We start from the raw sequence: 18743 nt of genomic DNA on the forward strand, positions 1-18743 counted from the left end.
CAATTTTTGACACATTTTTTATTACAATTTATCTACGCAATAAATTATAAATAGTAAAATAAAAATAATAGATTCACAATTTAATCACTCACAATAAATAGACGTGGCAAAATTGTGTATTACTCCTGGGTTTTTCCACCCCAAGTAGTTTTTTTTTTTTTTTTTTTTTTTTTTTTTTTTTTTTTTTATCTGACTTGAATAGTTTTTTTTTTTTTTTTGGTTGAGAAAATCTGAGTTGAATAGTTAAATACTATACTAAAATACGAATCTGAAAAAATTGTAACAGAATAAAATAGTGAAATAGAGAAAGTTCAATCATATCTAAACGATATCAAGCTGCTTCCTTTCTCTATTCCTTCCAAAGTTATTGTGAAGAGAGAAAAAGAGACAGAGTGAGACACAGAACAGAAAGCACACACTCTAGAGAGAGAGAGCTCTTCTGCTTCGCGGTGGTTACTTTTTGCAGAAGGTTCTCTGTGTTTGTTTGTTGAAAAAGAAAAAATAGCAAAAAAAATCGGCGAAGAAGAAGAAGAAGAATAAGATAACGTAGATTACAATAAAATAACAAGCACAAAAAAAAAAAAAGGGTTTCGTGCAAACCTTGTGCTAAGAGAAAAAAAAAAACAAAAGAAAAAAAAATTTAGAAGATTCTTTAGCTTCACGTAATCTCTTTTCTTTGATTATCTTCGTGCCTCTGTGCAAGTTTTTCTCCTTAACCCTTTCTTCAAAATTCGTTTTTTGATTCGATTGGTTGTTTTCGTGTGGTGGTCATTGTTGGAGGGTGGAACGAATTGGGGCTTTGCCGGAAGTGAAATTGGGGATTTCACGGTGAAAAACTTGGTGGGTCTGGTTTGATTTGGGTTAATTTTGCGGAATTGAATGGTGGGTCGGTGATGATTTTGGAGTTTTGTGTGTAATCGTTGGTGGGTTCGTTGGGAATTTGAGTATATTTTCGAAGATTTTTGTTGTCGGTCGGTGTTGGTTTGAGGGGGTTTTGGAAAGGATTGGTGGTCAAAGTTTTGGTTTTTGTGGGGGGAAATCTGTGTTGGATAGGTTGGTTTTGCTGGTTTCACTGATGGGTCAATGGCAATTAGTGCTTTTTGGGGGTAAAATCCTTAGTGGGTTTGTGTAGAATCGGGCTGCTTCTGCAGAATTTGGTGGTGGGATTGTGAGAAATCGGGTTTTTGTCAAGGCTTAAGCTCGGTTAGGCGTTGGGGTTGAGAATTGGATTGTGTGAACAAGGTGGTATTGGTGTTTTGATTTTGTTTATTGGGAATTTGTGGTGGAGGATAGTTTGTTCTTAAGAGGATAAGATGAGTTCTAATACCTCAGAAGGTGGAGGCAAGCTTGTGGTTCGAATTGCTGAGAATGGGCACACATATGAGCCCCACTGCAGTGGAAACACGCCGGTTGAGGTGGTTATGAAATATGTTGAGTCCGTGGAGAACATTGGTTTACATGAGCAGGTTGTTCTGTGTTTGGAGGTTAGACTTGACCCGCAGAAGTTGTTATCAGCATATAATCTTCCTTCGGATGACAGGGAAATTTTTGTATTTAATAAGGCAAGACTGCATATGAATTCGCCTCATCCTCAGCCGGAGCAAGTTGAGAACTTTGATAGTGCAGAGATTCCATTGCCGGCCTCTTTGCATAATCCTCATCCTTTGGATAATGCTCCTGACCCTGCTTTGAAGGCTTTGCCTTCATATGAGAGGCAATTCAGGTACCATTTCATCCAGGGAGATGCAATTTATAAATGTAGCCAAAAGAAATATGATACTTGTGTGAAGTTTTTGAAGGAGCAGAAGGTTCAAGAGAGGGCATTGGGGGTTGCAAGTGGTAATTTGGATCAATTCTATAAGATGACTAACCAAAGTTACACAGAATTCATGAAGCATTATTCGCAACAGCACCGGTTTCATTCTGATCTCCTGGGAAATTTTGGGAAGGATATTGAGAAATTGAGATCCATCAAGCTTCCCCCTCCTTTACAGACTTCCACACGCAAGTGCTTACTGGATTTTGTCAAGGAAGAGACTTTGCGGAAGTCAGCTGAGAATTGTAGCAGTTCCCACAGGCAGTTTGAGAACAAGGTTTCACAATTTAAGCAAAAGGTTAATGAAGCGAAATACAAGGTTGAGGAATTGTTTGCTAGCAGGGTATCTTTTCCTGCTATAGATTTGGAGAGGATGATTAAGGAGCACCAGCACTTCATCAATGAACAAAAGAGCATACTGCAGTCTTTGAGGTGGGTTCTCTTTTATTTTGGCAGTAGTTTCAGCATTACCTATATATTTATCTTTTTTATTATTTGTTTGGTCTCGAAATGCCTATTTATGCTACTCACTTCAGGTCATTTAAGTTTTTCCTGGATTTGATTTTTTCAAAACTTTGTTGTGGCTGAGTTACATAATTTCCAAAAATTGTTTGAAGACAATGCTAGTCTTAGGGTAATCTTATGGTTGGTTGGCACTTCCCTCATGGAGATATATTTATGTGTGGTTGAAGATTTCGATTCCCTAATTAACTAAAGGTTCATACTTTCTAAGCATGTAGTCTTTTGCTTTTTGGTATTTGTATTCTCCAAGACAGATGAAGCCTCATTACTTGCTCTGTGCATGTATGCCTCATTGATTTGTGCTACGCTGTTCCATTGTTATGCTAGTCTTAGGTTAAATTTTTACTCAGCATATCTCAAATGGAGAGCATTTTCTGGACATATGGTTGAAGATGTTTATGCTCAATTTAATTTAGAAGTGCATACTTGCCAAATGTGTGCTAGTTAGCTTTTTTCCATATGTACACATTCTCCAACAGACACATGATGCCTTGTTCATCAGGTATACTTGGAGTGGTTCAGTTTACAATATGATATACCATCTGGGCTAGTAATGCACCTGGTCTGTATGGTGTATGTGTGCATGCATTCACCTGTGTGCTTTTTATTGTTTAGAGATCTTTGGTCCATGTCATGATGTTAAACGTTTTGAAGCCATGACCTAGATTATATGTATATTATAAACACAAGGAAACTGGATAGCATGGCAGTTTTTTTTTTTTTCTTTTTTGCCAAATAAAATTTGTGTGCTTTCAATAAATGGGGGGAGAGAGATTTGAACCTAGGTTCTCCTCATAGCATAGCAAGGGATTGCGATGCAGATAAGGGAACTACCTTTATGGTGTTTTGGACCTCATTTGCTTGGCTCTACTGCCTATAATGCTAAATGCCTAAAACCCAAAATTGAAAGCGGCCATGGAGTCAAAATCTTGGTTTTAGCAAGTTTAAAGTACACAAGACTTTGGATGTTACTTGGCCAATGGGCTCTAGCACAAAAGGAGCTTTTTCATCCCTTAATAATGGGATGGAGGGTAGTTCACGGGTTCAAGACCCATTGGGTGTGTGTGTAACTTTAAAAAATGTCATATCCAATGCACAAGGATCCCACTTCTGTGTGGTTTGGAAATAGTGGTTGGTAGACAGCCTAATCACTAATGTGTGTGTAACTTATCAATATAAGTAAAAAAGACTCTAGATGTCACTTGTGTCTTTTGTATTAAATATTGTATTTACTGTTTGTATTCCATGGTTTGTATGATCATGATACCTGTTTCTGCTTTAATCATGTTATTTCTAAAAGCCATGAATACCTACATGTGTCTATTCATGCAGCAAAGATGTCAATACAGTGAAGAAACTAGTGGATGAGTGTCTGTCCAGCCAATTATCTTCATCCCTCCGTCCTCATGATGCAGTTTCAGCCTTGGGTCCTATGTATGATGTCCATGACAGGAATCACCTGCCTAAGATGCAGGCTTGTGATCGTGAAATTTCTAAGCTATTGGACTTCTGCAGGGATAAGAAGAATGAAATGAATCTCTTTCTACATAATTACATGCAACAGATAACAATTGTCACTGTTGTCGTCAAAGATGCTAAGTTACAGTTTCCTGTTTTTAGAGAGGCAATGATGCGTCAGGATGATCAGTTTATGGAGTTGAAGTTACTCCGTGGGCTTGGCCCTGCATTTAGAGCCTGCCTTGCAGAAGTTGTGAGAAGAAAGGCTTCTATGAAGCTTTACATGGGCATGGCTGGACAATTGGCTGAAAAGCTTGCTACAAAGAGGGAGGTTGAGGTTCAGAGGCGGGAGGAGTTTCTGAAGTTTTATAGTTCTTACATACCCAGGGATGTTTTAGGATCTCTTGGATTATTTGATACCCCCAATCAATGTGATGTCAATATAGCTCCTTTTGATACTGGTTTGCTTGATATTGACATTTCAGACCTAGATCGATATGCGCCTGAGCATTTGGCCAGAATGCCTTTGAAGGGCGAGAAGCATGGAAGCTTAAAAGGTTCATTTTCTTTGTCTAATGACAGTTCCCATTCAGCTGAGCCTGAGGAGATTTCTGTGGACACCCTTGAGAAATATGACTCTGAGGAGCTTCTTGAAGGCTGTGAGTTGGTTGAGGTTGCTGGGACTAGCAAAATGGAAGTTGAGAATGCAAAACTGAAGGCTGACCTTGCTTCTGCAATTGCCTTTAATTGTTTGCACTGGCCTGAAGTTGAATACGAATCTCTGGATGATGATAAGCTGGATCGCTTATTGAAAAATGCTCAAGAGAAGACATCTGAAGCCTTGCATCTGAAAGACGAATATGTGAAACATCTGCAATCTATGCTTAGTCATAAGCAGACACAGTGTCTGTCTTATGAGAAGCGCATTCAAGAATTGGAGCAGAGATTGTCTGATCAATATTTGCAAGGGCAGAAGCTTTCAAATAACAAAGATCCAACTGACTTTGCACTTTTGGCTGAGAAGGTTGATGATTGCAAGCAAGAAGTCTTAGGCAGTGAAGCCCACGTACCTTGCATATCTACTACTGAGCCCATGGATGAGGTTTCTTGTATCTCAAATTCTTTGAATGCAAAATTGGGGCTATTAACTGGGCAACATGGCAAAGCTCGAGAAGGAGTGGATGAGAATATGATGGATTCCTTTGGAATGCAAAATTCTCAGCTTGATTCCTCAATGGTGGAGCCAAATCGTGAAGAACTTCTTGTCAGTGATAAAGATGGGAAAGATAAGATGATAGGACAGTTGGGCATGTCCCTTACAAACAGTTCCACTGCTGAGAGCATGGCTGGGCCTCTGATTGCTTTACCTTCTGATACACAGGCTGAGCTGGGGTTAAATTCCAAAGTCAGTAGTGATCTTCTGTTGGAATTACAAAGTGCACTTGCAGACAAGTCAAACCAATTGACTGAAACTGAGACCAAGCTTAAAGCTACCTTGGAGGAGTTTTCCTTGCTTAGGAGGGAGTTAGAAACGAGTCGGAAGCTCCTTGATGAATCTCAGGTATTAGCTAGCTGAAATTTAACATTTTTTTGTGGTTTCTCAGTGTTTCTGTTTTAGGAGATTTTGTAAGTATTAATTGATTCAAATTTCTATGAAGAAATGTTCATTATTTCTTTGTCAAATTTAATCTCTCTCTCTCTCTCTCTCGGACACACACACACACACACACACAAAAATTACAACTAGCTCTTAGATGATTTCCTCATTTCTGCCCCACTAATTTTTTACGTTCTTGTCTTTCTGAATTTCTACTGAATGCTGTTATCTTTGAGATATAAAAGACTGAATTATATATACTCATTTTTAGTATAGAGTGTCCATTAGGCATGCATATATACACACTCAAACTAAAGTATGCGTGAGTGTGCCTCCGAAAGGATAGTTAAATGTCCGTTTTTTTGAATATGTTAGCACTTAATGACACTAGGTTATCATGATTACTCTGGAAATTGAGTTTTGTGTATGGTTAGATTCTAATGATACTGCAAGCATTTGGTGTTGACACTGAAATTCTGGGCCATAACATGATGCATACTTGTGAACTTTCTATGACTAGGTTAGGGTTGTTAGGTTTAGTTGCAATGGGGAAGTGAAAATGTAGCATAGCCTGTATACCGATGAAAAAAAGAAAATGTAGCATAGCCTGTTAAGTATTAATTGTTCTTTAACACACCTTGTCTCATAAAGAGTAATGTTAGATTCCAATTAAATTTGGATATGCTAAGAGGGTTAAGGAGCTACATTGTCAATTGTAGAGATCTTCAACATGTTTAATATTAGGAAATTGTGAAAGGGGTAAGGTAGGAAAGTTTATGATTGACAGTCTGTTCAGCTTGGATTTAGTTGTTCTATGGCTTTTTTTCTGAAGTGGGAACAATGTACAATTGAAACAATAACAAAAGTTTCAGATCCCTAGTTGGATTCCTGTGGCTGAAACTTTACCCTCTTTTTTATTCCTTGCCCCCTGAATTGGTAATTATAGGTTCCTACTGTCTTATGTTGACAGTCAAGTCCTTTGGATAAACTAAAGATTGTAACTAATCTTTATTACAGGCAAATGAAATGTTTTGCATTAAAATAATTCTTTGTTCATATTGGTTGGCTCTGTGAAGAGATTATCATCTATATTCTTTTCTCATAACTTTGACATTTTTCTTTGTTATGGAAAATTATTACATTTTTGGCGAAGTTTGGCATGATGTTTGGTTATGCATGAATGAAAATGATTTAAAAGTGAAACTTACAAGGTTTCAGGTTGCCTTTCCTGATATTGTGGCCCTGTGGGATGACAATATTGGTTTGCCTGAATAGGAATATCATTAGTTGGTCGGAGTGAATGCCTCTACAGATCTTCTATAGGATTATCTGAATTATCCAAAAAACCCCTGCTTGTTGTAAGATCACTGAAGCAAAGGTTGGTGATGGCTATGTTGCTAGTTCTAAATGAAAACCTTATCAGGGGTTATCTATTGAAGGAATGGATGAATTTTTTACTTTTTTAGTAAAATAACAAAATTTTTAAAGTTTTTTTGTTTTTTTAAGGGAAGCATTTTTGGAAAACATTAGCTGGAAAAATAGAAGAGTTGTTTATTGTGTTTGCTTTCTAGCTCTTAGAATTTCAGAAATGATCCATGGGCAACTGATTTGAATTGAACTAAATAGATTTGGAACCCTAGGGATAAGGGAGAACAATGCCATTTGCTGCTTCACATATGGTAAAATAAGTAAATGGAAAAAAAGAACAGAAAAGAAAAAGAAACAGCATTTGACTCATGTATCTGGAACTACTGAATTATAAATCAAAGTTGTCTATTGAAGGAACAGCTCATTTGGAGAACTTAATTTACTACACAGTCTTCAGAAGGAGATGCATGCTAAACCAATTTTCCCTTCCTTGAAGCTAGCCAGCTAAGCAATCCTCTGACAATTTTTTATTAAGAAACTAATAATACACTATAAGAGGAAGCAAAAAATTCCTCTGGCCTTAGTGGCTGTTACTTATTAACTTTGTGTGAATCAGAGTATTCCATTTTTTTAACCATAAAACTACTGAGCAGACACTTGCAGCTTCCTTAGATCAATCCTCTTTGCTTTCTTTGCTATTCTAACAATCTACTTTATTGTTAATTCAGCATCACAGCGTCAACACAAAATGTGTGAGGTGTAATTGTTATTTGACATTTGATTGCAAGGGAAAATCTGTAGTACTTTTATATATATTAATGTATATATGAAATTTTTGGTTGGGAACCAAACGCCTTTGTCTGGTTGCGTTATTGGTGTCTCCTGTAAATCATCTTCATGCAACTGTAATTTTCTTGTCTATTAGAGAAACATGCTTTTAATAATTTTAATTTTTTATCCCACTTGTCTGTTTTTTCTTATTACATTTTTTTTCCCCTGCATGACAGATGAATTGTGCTCACTTGGAAAACTGCTTGCATGAGGCAAGAGAGGAAGCCCAGACCCATCTTTGTGCAGCTGATCGGAGGGCCTCAGAGTATAGTGCACTACGTGCATCTGCTTTGAAAATGCGTGGCCTTTTTGAAAGACTTCGGAGCTGTATTAATCCACCTGGTGGAGTGGCCGCTTTTGCAGATTCCTTGCAGACCTTAGCACAATCTTTGGCTAAGTAAGACTCTTGCCAGAAGACTAATATTAGTGTTTGTGAAAAAGCTTCCATTGATCCCCCTCCCCATTTTTCTCTATTCCTCCTTCAAAGGAGGGATTCTCAAATCGTCCAAAGTGTTGTGGATGCCTCACTAAACTTTATTATGTGTGAATACTTCAATTATCATGCTGACACTAAATTAGTTAATTAATTTGCAAGTAAAAAGGGGGTGATAAGTGCCTCTTCTAAAACAATCGGTACATCAATTTTGTAGATTTTAATTTTCTGATGAGTTTATGTTTTGTTGTCAAATATGTCCCTTCCCCCTCTCTCCTCCCAAAAAAAAAGGGCAAGGAGAGAGGTGGGGGGTGTTTGCACTGACATTAATTTTGATTTTTGTTGGTTTGGTTTGAATTGTTTCAGTTCCATGAATGACAATGAAGATGATGATACTGCTGATTTTCGAAGATGCATCCGGGTCCTTGCAGAGAGAGTTAGTTACTTATCCAGGCGCCGTGAAGAGCACCTAAAGGTTGAAGCTGCAGTTGAACAACTTAGAAAAGAATTGGATGAGAAGAAAGAGCTGGTTAAAACTTTATACGCTAAGCATCAACTTGAGAAGCAGGTAATTTTTTAATTGATTTGTTCGTGGTGTTTTTATGGTTTGTTCATTGTTACTTGAAAAGAAAAAAAATTGAATGAATGAAAATAATGGGATGCGGTTCTGATTGAGCCACCAACTAAAATTGGTAGTTATCTTTTGATTGTGATTGTGTTACAGGCGAACAAGGAAAAGATATCTTTTGGCCGCTTGGAAGTTCATGAGATCGCTGCATTTGTTCTTAACTCTGCTGGGCATTATGAGGCGATCACTCGGAACTGTTTGAACTATTACTTGTCTGCTGAATCTGTGGCCTTGTTTGCTGACCATATCCCATGCAGACCTAACTACATTGTTGGGCAGATTGTGCATATTGAACACCAAATTGTGAAGTCGTTGCCCCCTACTCCAACTCGGCCTGAGCATGGTAGGATGGATCAAGCAGAAAACCTGACCTCTGATACGGGGACCGATCGGTTGACCTTGAATTCAGGATCAACCTTGAACCCATATGGTCTCCCCATAGGCTGTGAATACTTCTTAGTGACGGTAGCCATGTTACCTGATACTACCATTCGTTCACCACCTCCTTCCTGATCCCTGCTTCAGGCAGACAGATGTGATGGAAGAATCCAAGTGTACATACTTAGAATAGCATTCAAAAGTTAAATCAACCTGGTGGGACTTGGAACTTGATTTCTCCTTTGTACAGCTGATCATCCAATTAAGTTATTATCCCCTTTTGTGTATATAGCTACTCGTATCTTAAAAAAAAAGAAAAAGAAAAAAAAAGTTGTGAATATTATCCAGCTCTTGATCTTTATTTGGTATTTATGTGTCAAAACATGATCAGTCAATTATTTAGGAGTTGTAAATTAAATCCGTCTCATGCGAGAAAGATGTGCAGCACCTATGAAATTATGTTCATTTAAGCCCATCTTAGACCACTTGTAATATAACTTTGCATATATATAGCCTTTGATGCTTTAGGGCCTCTTTGAATGCACTGTCTAAAAACTGTTCTTTAGGGCCTCTTTGAATACATTTTCTAAAAACTGTTCCAGTCCTAACTTGATTTCTTTTTTTAGGTATTATATTTTTTTTTTCAAAAAAAAATTAAAAAACCTTTTATATATAAAAAGATTTCACATTTACAAGACTGACTTATTAGTTGGAATAAAAATACTTTTGGTAATATTTTTCAAAAGAAACTGTTATTTTTTGGCAAAGGAATGGAATTCAATTATCTCTTTTCGCCAAACCATCAATATTCCTTCCTCTATTATCAAATTATCCAAAAAAAAAAAAATGAAGAAAATGCTATTACAATTTTCTTTTTCATATTTCTTCCATGCTAAGACACTCATCTAACATTTTCCAACTTTAAAAAACTATGACAACATTTGGTTTAGAAGGTGATCCATTCAAAGAGCATTTCAAACAACTGTTTCTCCTTTGGTAATCCCCCCATTCTCCAAACAACTTTGCACTTCCTCATCTAAACTCTAGACCAAGATTTAATAAATGAACTTCATTCTTCTCTCTTCCTATGCCATCCAATGATGAGAAATAAAATGTGTTATTGTATCTGTTGAGAAAGCCAGGAATTTCTACTTGAGCTACAAGACTAAAAAATTAAAACAAAAAGCAAAAAGAAAAAAAGGTAGGTGAAAAGTAGGTCGGTCTGAATGTTTTTGCTTTGTCTAAACCGACTTTTGGTAATGTTATGGTATGCACCCCACGCCAAAACCTTTAAAAGCCAAAGGCCTCGGCACTTAACCTATCACACCCTATTGCTGACTGCCGCTGTACTTAGTACTATAATATTAGAGCTCCTAGTAACAAAATTTTCTGTTTGTGTGTCAAAAACCCAGCTTGGGTTGAAATTTTTTCTGTAACAGGTATTCTATATTTCTTCTAATATACTTATATATGTGTTCTTTCTTCATTTATGAGATTTTTTTTTCCTCTCAAAAAAAATATTTATGAGATTTTTATAAGGCTTTAGAGGGTCATAATAATTGTGTAAGAGGAATAAAAGTATATTACTTGACTAGTTATTATTCATAGAATTATACCAAGTATATTGTGGGTGATTTTATCTTTGTTGCATCCTGTTCAAATTTTTGTTCTTTATTTGTTGTTAGTATGTCTCTTAGTTTGTGGGATTTGGGTTGGTTTCTTTCGCCATAATTACAAAAGCTGTAAATAGAAAATTACAACAGCTGTCTCTGGCTCTCTGTGATTTTGTTAGTAATGGAAAATTTCCCACAGGAGAAAAACAAATTCTAGGAGTGAAGCAATAGATATTTTCCTACTTCCAGCAATACTTTCAAGGGGAACCTTCTTTTTTTAGTATTTTTTTTGGCTGCTCAATGATGTGAAAGTAGCAAGCATATTCATAAATTCTACGATATTGAATGTTGGATTGTTAAGAAGTAGCTTATTCATAAAGTAAGTGTAGTCGAAATAAGAATGTTAAGTTGGATAAGTAGATATACTAGGAAAGATAGGATTTGAAATACCAAAATTTGCTTAAAGAAAGGGGTGGCATATTGATGAAAAAATGAGAGAGAGTCACTTGAGATAGTTTGGTTATGTTCAAAGGAAAGTGATTAATTTACCAGTGAGGAAGAGTGAGTTGAATCAAGTTGGGGAAAGAAAGGAGAAAAAAAAGGGTTATGAAGACAAAATAATAATAATAATAATAGTAAAAAAGATATGTCAATTAAGGAAGTAATAGATGGTATGACTTCAGATGAAAAATTGAATGACAAAAAAAAAAAAAATAAATACATGTAACCAATGAATGACAAAAAAATACATGTAATTGACCCTAAGTAGTTTGGTAAGGATTCATAGTCAACCCCAAATTTTTGGGGCTAAGGTTTGGTGGTGTTGTTAGCAGTGACATAAAAAACTATTGTGTTTTGCAATGATTTTGTTACTAGAAAAAAATTGGGCATTATAAGAAAAAATTTAGTTAGAGTGCAGAAAAATCATTGGTAGCCTTGCCTCACTGGATTTATTGCTGTTACAAATCTTCTTCTATTTTCTTTTTTTCATTTTTTTTTTTATAATGAATTTCCACTGTTAAAAAAATTGTTTTAAAAATTTGGTAATATATTGTGGCGTTAAAAGGAGTATTTGATAAATTCTTATGTATTAATTAATGTTAATCCAGAATTCATTTTTTAAATGGAGTGGGGTGACCTTTACCAAGTGGGAATTGCACACGAAGATTACCAAGCTGGAGAGAATCGCATTTTACAAAGTGAAGGACAAGACTACTATAGGCCAATGTATTCCATGGGAGTTGGCAATGTCCAAAGACCTACCTTATACATACCCGCAATTGCCAATACATATCAGTCTCCTTCTGGTACAATGGTGAATGCAGCTAATCTTCTGCAAGCTCAATCAAATTATATTCAGCAGCCACAGTTTGATAAAAATATGAGCTTTGGAAGTCATTTTCCAGCCACATACTATCTTCAAGATTCTAGGGAACCAAGCACGGACAATGTCCACAATGAAGTTCAAAATGGTAGTCTTTACCATCCGAAGAAGATTGATGTAAGTTCTCTTCCCCTTGGCTGTGGAGGTAACAATGAAGATAGATATCAACGTAATGTTTACAATTATGGACTTAGCATGGGTGGCCAGACTTCGTCTTACATTGATTTTAGAAGGACTAATGGTGCATTTCACAATTGGGGCTCTAGTTTAGGAGGTCTTGGAGATGCAAGTTATGTAAATGCAGATCATTATAATTGTCATCGAGGCCCTGAAGCTGCTTCAAGAACCCATAGTCACCAAGAGGCTACTTTGCCAAATATGAAGCAGGTTAATTTATATGGGATCAGATCAGAAAATGCTACTGTTACAAGTATCGCCAAGGGACAAAATTCTACTGTCAGGACCTCCCAAGCTGAATTGAGCGATCAGGGAAATGTGTCTAAAATGAGCTCAGTCATCAAGAAACGAAATTCCGGGGCACCAAGTGCCTACAATGCCCACAATTCATTTCAAATTGGTAGCCTTTACCATCCGAAGAAGATTGATCTCGGTTCTCCTCCCCTTGACTGTGGAGGTAACAAAGAAGATAGATATCAACGTAATGTTTACGGTTATGGCCTTAACACGGGTGGCCAGACTTCATCTAACAATGATTGTAGAAGGACTAATGGTGCAGTTCACAGTGGGGACTCCAGTTTTGGAGGTTTTGGAGATGCAAGTTGGGTAAAGGCAGATCATTGCAATTTCCTTCAAGGCCCTGAAGCTGCTTCAAGACCCTATAGTCACCAAGAAGCTACTTTGCCAAATATGAAGCAGGTTAATTTATATGGGATCAGATCAGAAAATGCTACTGTTTTAAGTATCGCCAATGGACAAAATTATACTGTCAGGACCTCCCAAGATGAATCAAGTAAACAGGGAAATGTGTCTAACAAGAGCTCAGTTCTCAAGAAACAAAATTCTTCTAGATTACAGTATGGAAATAGTAATACTGTCTGGGCCTCCCTAGTTGGATCAGAGAATCAAGGGAATGTGTCTAAAATAAGTTCAGTCCCCGATAGACAAAATTCTTCTGAAGTACAGCATGTTAATGACAATGCAGCCAAGATCTCTCAAATAAAATCATATTTAACTTCTCTAAGTATCAGGGCCAAAGGAGGCGCCAAGTTGAATGCTCATGAAGGTAATGTACAAACTGACCCTTAATCTTCAGTCCATTTTATTGTAACTTTAATCAAACCTTTTTATGTATCAGTTATGTTTGACTTTGATAACATAACGAATTTATGTTTGACTTTGATAACATAACGAAGGTCTTCTAGTTTTGCAAAACTAGAAGACCTTGCCCACCCCACCCTCCCTCCAAAGTGGAAAAATAAAAATTACTCTGTTTACTCATCAAAAAAAAAAAAAATCTGTCATGTCTTTTAACATTCCTTACATGTATAGGAGCTTGAGTTCTATACTGATAGGGAAATCACATGTGCTCCTATTCATCTAACAACTTTTTTATTGCATTTCTCCTATAGGTAAACCAGTTCATGCTCCACGATATTGCTGTTGCATAATTTTTTATGTAATTTTTTAACATAATCAGCTAGGGCCAAGCAGGCATCAACACTAACATTCACATAGGGTAGTGTACAAAATCTTGACCACATCCATCATCTCCTCCCCAAAAGAAAAATATACTACAAGTATTGTTTTGTCGTGTCTTTAGTATCCGTTACACATGTAAGAGTTTATTTTTGTACCGGTATGACAATCATATATGCTCCTATACTAATTTATGTACACCTTTTGTCATTTGTTAAGCCTAGGAATTGGAGCACTCATCTTTAGCTTATTTCAATGCACTAGATATCAAGCCTTGTTTTGTTTTAGTCTAGTACCAGAATTAATCTTCACATGCAAGTAAACATACTATTAAGGATCGCCCTTTCAATAATAAGCAGCATTTTATTGTTGTTACTGTTTCCTGTAGGTAAAACAGGTCATGCTCTGCAGTGTCAGTCTACTTCGAAGAGCGAATTTATGTCACATGTTAAGAAGAGTCAAAACCATAGCACTCCTTCATCCCACCAAGTTCGGCAAAGTAAATTTAAGATTAAGAGCCAACCTTCCCAAAAGCCATCCAAACAGCCCTCAAAACAGAAGGTTCTGAAGCATCATATCATGTGGGATGGTATGTCCAAAGGAAACATTTTACTTCTCTCCATGTTCAAAAATTTACCCAAAGAATATTCATGATGTGCCTAGTTATGTGCTCTGGTTGTGTCTTAGATAGAATCTTACACTTTAGTTTTGGTACCATGCATTTTACTTCTTGTTTGAGATATGTATCTTGGATAAGTAACAGGCTTAGAATGTTGCTTAGCTTAGGCTTCCAAATGTTCACAACCTGCTATAACGGTCAGTGCTTAGTTGAGTTTATAACTTCATTTCACATTATTTTATGAACTAGACATAATTCTGTAAGTGGGAATCATGACAATTTTGCATAGGTCACCCTTAATAATGTTGTCCGGTATAAGGATAGATAACACTAGTGTTGTCCTCAAATCATGATCAAAATAATTTCATTTTTTAGTGAAAGTTGGAGACCAGTCTCTTCAAGTAAATTCAAAGTTTAGCAATAATTTGATGTGTATGGCTGAAATAGGGAGTGTAGAAAAGCTATGCTGCTTATAATAATTTACTAAAGAAGAATAGGCCATTATTATGGAAGTATGAACCATGAGTTGGGAAGTTTTTACATATAGGTAGAAGATAGTGGTAATAATCATGAAATTTCTGTTATAAATCAAGTAGTCTAAAAAGTGAATTAAAAAACTAGATATAGTCTAGGGATTTCAAAAAAATGCCATTCTACTTATAAAAGCATGCAAACATAAAGTGAGTGGCATTAGAGAATCCAAAGTTACATACAAATTCGGTCAGGATGTTTCCATATTACAACAACAAACACGTTCATTCGTATCAGTTCATTAAAATATGCCACAGAAATGAGCCAACAGAGTTATTTTGAAACCTCAATTTGATGCTTTTATCTTCTTTATTGTGATGTAAAGGTTCTATATTTTGGCAACAATATTTATCATAAGAATATGCTTCTTTTTTTTTTTTTTTTTTCCTTCTTCAGGTTTTCATAATCCTGCCACTCAACCATTTGGACAAAACTGTCGTTTATGTAATGGCGATCTTGCGTTTTCACCAACAGATGATAAAGAATTATATTCCTCTCTTCTTCCAGAGGTTGCTGTTCTTTCATGTGGACATGTCTTTCATTCCCAATGCTTACTGCTCAACACATGTAAAGAGCAGCTCATGGATCCACCATGTTTTATATGTGTCAATGGCTAGTCTTGAATGTATCATGTCTATTTTCTCAGCTATTCAGCTCATTTAAAATGGAGGTGAAAAGAAAAGGAAAATTTGTGTAGGAATTGCTTGAACAATGATTTGTGGAATCATATATGCAGAGTGGCTTTCATTGATTAGTTCCTTAGAAAATTCGTGTTTAGAGATGTATTTACCCATTCACAAATCACAAGCCTACACTATTTAGGCTTGGTATTGATATTTTCGAAGGTGTCTCTTTCCCTTTGCTCCTTTGTTCCTTGGTATATTATATAGACATTTGGATATGCTTCATTGTGATGAACTAGAGGGTGTGTCTTGCCATATTGTTGAATCTAGTGTGCACACTATCATGTTAAAATCCTTTGTGTGGGAGAGAATTCAATGAACAAAACCTAAGCTACTTTCCCTTAACTAAGTTTGAGGCTAAGTTATGGAGTTGGAATATATTAGGGGCGTTCGGTTCACTATGATGTGTCCTTAATGTGATGCATATTACGATGATGTGATATTAAGGGTTTTGGTTTATTTTACTTTTCCTAACATTATCATAATCTAAAATTACAAATTATATCACATCACCTTACTCTCATCACTTTCCTAAACAATATAATAGTGTATTCTTGTATTGATATTATATTAATATAATATTACAATAATGAAGTATTACGATGTAATGTAATATCACAGCGAACTAAACACCCCCTTAGGAACCAACCCCACCTAGCATGAGAATCAATCTCCTAGGAGTTAATGGTTAGACCTGGAAAATTGTTCGGATCATATATGTTAGAGTTTGACCATGTTGGGTACAGAGCTTTTTTCTTTTTTCTTTTTTCTTTTTTTGTGGATAGAATGTTGGGTACTAGTTAAAATGAGTACTTGGTAAAAATGGGTTATGTTTTTTATGACTCTCATCTAATCTTTTGATAGTTCAGGTCAGCCTTATGAGTGTCCTTATTTTTTCACATTAAATAAATAAATAAAATGAAACTTGAAAATATTCCTTTTGTTTTTATTTCAATACCAATAAAAGAACAAAGAAATGGAACCAATAAAGAAAAGTTAAATAATAACTAATCCTTAATTTAACATTTTGATAATTTACTCTAATAGCTCACTAGTTTAATAATTTTACAGAAATTATTAAAAAAAAAAAAAAAACTATGCCATAATCTAATGGTCAATCTCAGACTCTCAAGTGCCCTTGTCATATATAAAACATAAAAATAAAATTAAGTAACCTATTAAAATAATTAAATACATGGAGTTTATAAGAATAAAATTTAAAATGTTAGCTAAAAAAGTGAATAACTAATAAAAAAATTTATAACTTTATGAAAAACTAATAGATTTTATTTTAGAAATATTTAGAATTAATAATTGCACCTCAATTTAGTATCTTTTATATGTACTGTAAGGACTAAATTTGAATTATTTGCCCAACAGATAGATGGACCGAGGCCCAAAAAACCCAAAACAATGAATTTGTAGATAATGAGTTGGAAAACTAGGCTCTAATGAATCAAACAAATACAAAGTAGATTTAGATGATAAGAAGATGTAAATGGACAAGTCTATAATGAAGAAAATCGTCATCGGCAAAGTCCGAGAAAATCTGTTCTTATATATTTCTTTCAAATTTGATTACAAAATCAGTTCTTGATGCTACAGTAATTTTCTCTTTTTTTCTCGATCCCCTAGTCTCATTGCCCCCCTCTTCTTTTATACTGTCTCTCCTTTTCATCTCCACCTTCCACGTGCATACCAGACGGTTGGTGTTGATACTTGTCCCATCAGCACTCCCCTTAAGTCCTTATGTAGTAGCTGTAAGGCTGAAATCCACTGTTCAGGCATCATCTCCACATTAATGCGGCCAGAGAGTTAGCTGCAGTACATTTAATGCGGAAGTTAGCAGCTTTCTCTTAAGATATTTTTAGGACTTCTCCCTATCTGATGTCACTGCAATACATATCCACACCAACGGAACTTCCTGGAACGTTACCCGGGACGACAGACAACCTCTTCGGACCTCGATATTGGTTAGCCGAGGATGTGCTTATCCTCGGCCCACCCCTTGAACTGTTATGATCAAGACTAATCTCTTTACTTAATAACGCAGCCTCTTCTAATAAAGATATCTCTTCCTCGGATAAACCCTCGTCCTCAGATTGGGCCACAGGCCCAATATATAAACAGATAATGAACTTTTGGGCCCAATATCCCTACATGTACCACATAGAAATTTTAATACAACTTTAGTATATAATGAAAATGGCCAAATAATATGTTAAAATTTTAGATTTTAAAAATATAATTGTTCTATAAATAGATTAAATATTACCTTCAAATCCAAAATTAACGATAATGAGTTTGTTTTTTTAACAAAATATAAGAAAGAAAAAAGAAAAAGGGATCAACCCTTCTGAACTACCATCAACCCAACCCAACCCATCATTTTAAAGAGTCAAGTACGAGTTGTCATGTTTATCCACATATCGAAACATTTTTACTCATATCCATTTTCATTCTTCAGCTTCAAGTAAATCAATAGATTTGGGTTAGGGTTCAAATTTTCAATCTCTAACAATGGCCAATATAAATAGTCTATCAATTCATCCCATAATTAATTAAAGACATCCATGAAATCAAAATAAAAAGAACCTAACAACAGTCACATGTATCATTCATCATAAAAATTAAAGTCAATTAAAGACAAATGAAATTTAACTCTCAAAATTAACACATAACTTAGATCAAAATAAAATTGTACTATCCACACTTTACACAAACAAATGCCTCTATCCCTAAAAATGCAAGAACATCTGTGCGTTTAAATTTTTTTTTTTTTTTTTTTTTTTGGAGGGGGGTAGAATTTAAAAAGTGTGATATTTATTCTATGATAATTGCTCATTTTATCAAAATAAATTTTTTTGCATAAAACATTAAAAAAAATTTATCAGTTAAACTAATTGAAATTCACGTCATTTAAATTTTTTTTTTTTAAAGAAACTTAGACGTGTACCTTACATAATGCATAAACTCTTTTTATTTTTATTGGGAAAAACCTGTTCCACACTTTCACACATTGTAAAAAAAACACTATTTTTTTATTTAAAAAAAAAAAGTGTTATGCCACATCATCCAATTTATTCACTTTTTATTTTTTTATTCCGACGGATTCTTTATTATCTTCTCTAGGAAGAAGAGTAGGATTGAAGTTGTTGTATGAATCAATAATATCAGCACCGTCAAATCACAGGACTCTAAGATCTGGCAAACTCACACCGCCTAA

At 35.4% G+C, this 18743-nt stretch overlaps 2 protein-coding genes across 3 annotated transcripts; both read left to right on the plus strand.

Annotated features, from left to right (window-relative positions):
- The first annotated feature begins 581 nt into the window (after positions 1-581).
- Positions 582-9560, plus strand: LOC115977295 (autophagy-related protein 11). The gene is made up of 5 exons (XM_031099074.1): positions 582-2248; positions 3671-5357; positions 7769-7989; positions 8392-8593; positions 8750-9560. The coding sequence occupies exons 1-5, from the start codon at positions 1314-1316 to the stop codon at positions 9164-9166; spliced, it is 3462 nt and encodes a 1153-aa protein (XP_030954934.1). The 5' UTR covers positions 582-1313; the 3' UTR covers positions 9167-9560.
- An 827-nt stretch (positions 9561-10387) lies between these two features.
- Positions 10388-15463, plus strand: LOC115958712. 2 transcript variants are annotated; one of them, XM_031077063.1, is made up of 4 exons: positions 10388-10470; positions 11754-13271; positions 14073-14273; positions 15231-15463. In XM_031077063.1, the coding sequence occupies exons 2-4, from the start codon at positions 11768-11770 to the stop codon at positions 15449-15451; spliced, it is 1926 nt and encodes a 641-aa protein (XP_030932923.1). In that variant the 5' UTR covers positions 10388-10470; positions 11754-11767; the 3' UTR covers positions 15452-15463. The 2 variants fall into 2 exon arrangements, with proteins under 2 accessions (XP_030932923.1, XP_030932924.1); XM_031077064.1 differs by lacking the exon at positions 14073-14273.
- The last annotated feature ends 3280 nt before the right edge of the window (positions 15464-18743 follow it).

This window comes from Quercus lobata, chromosome 2, assembly GCF_001633185.2.
Source record: "Quercus lobata isolate SW786 chromosome 2, ValleyOak3.0 Primary Assembly, whole genome shotgun sequence".
Classification (NCBI taxonomy): Eukaryota; Viridiplantae; Streptophyta; class Magnoliopsida; order Fagales; family Fagaceae; genus Quercus; species Quercus lobata.

Coding starts and splice junctions, on each gene's coding strand:
- LOC115977295 (XM_031099074.1), top strand. CDS start 1,314: ATGAGTTCTAATACCTCAGAAGGTGGAGGCAAGCTTGTGGTTCGAATT. Junction 5,358..7,768: donor AGCTCCTTGATGAATCTCAG/GTATTAGCTAGC, acceptor CCTGCATGACAG/ATGAATTGTGCTCACTTGGA. Junction 7,990..8,391: donor TTAGCACAATCTTTGGCTAA/GTAAGACTCTTG, acceptor GAATTGTTTCAG/TTCCATGAATGACAATGAAG.
- LOC115958712 (XM_031077063.1), top strand. CDS start 11,768: ATGGAGTGGGGTGACCTTTACCAAGTGGGAATTGCACACGAAGATTAC. Junction 13,272..14,072: donor CAAGTTGAATGCTCATGAAG/GTAATGTACAAA, acceptor TGTTTCCTGTAG/GTAAAACAGGTCATGCTCTG. Junction 14,274..15,230: donor GCATCATATCATGTGGGATG/GTATGTCCAAAG, acceptor TTCCTTCTTCAG/GTTTTCATAATCCTGCCACT.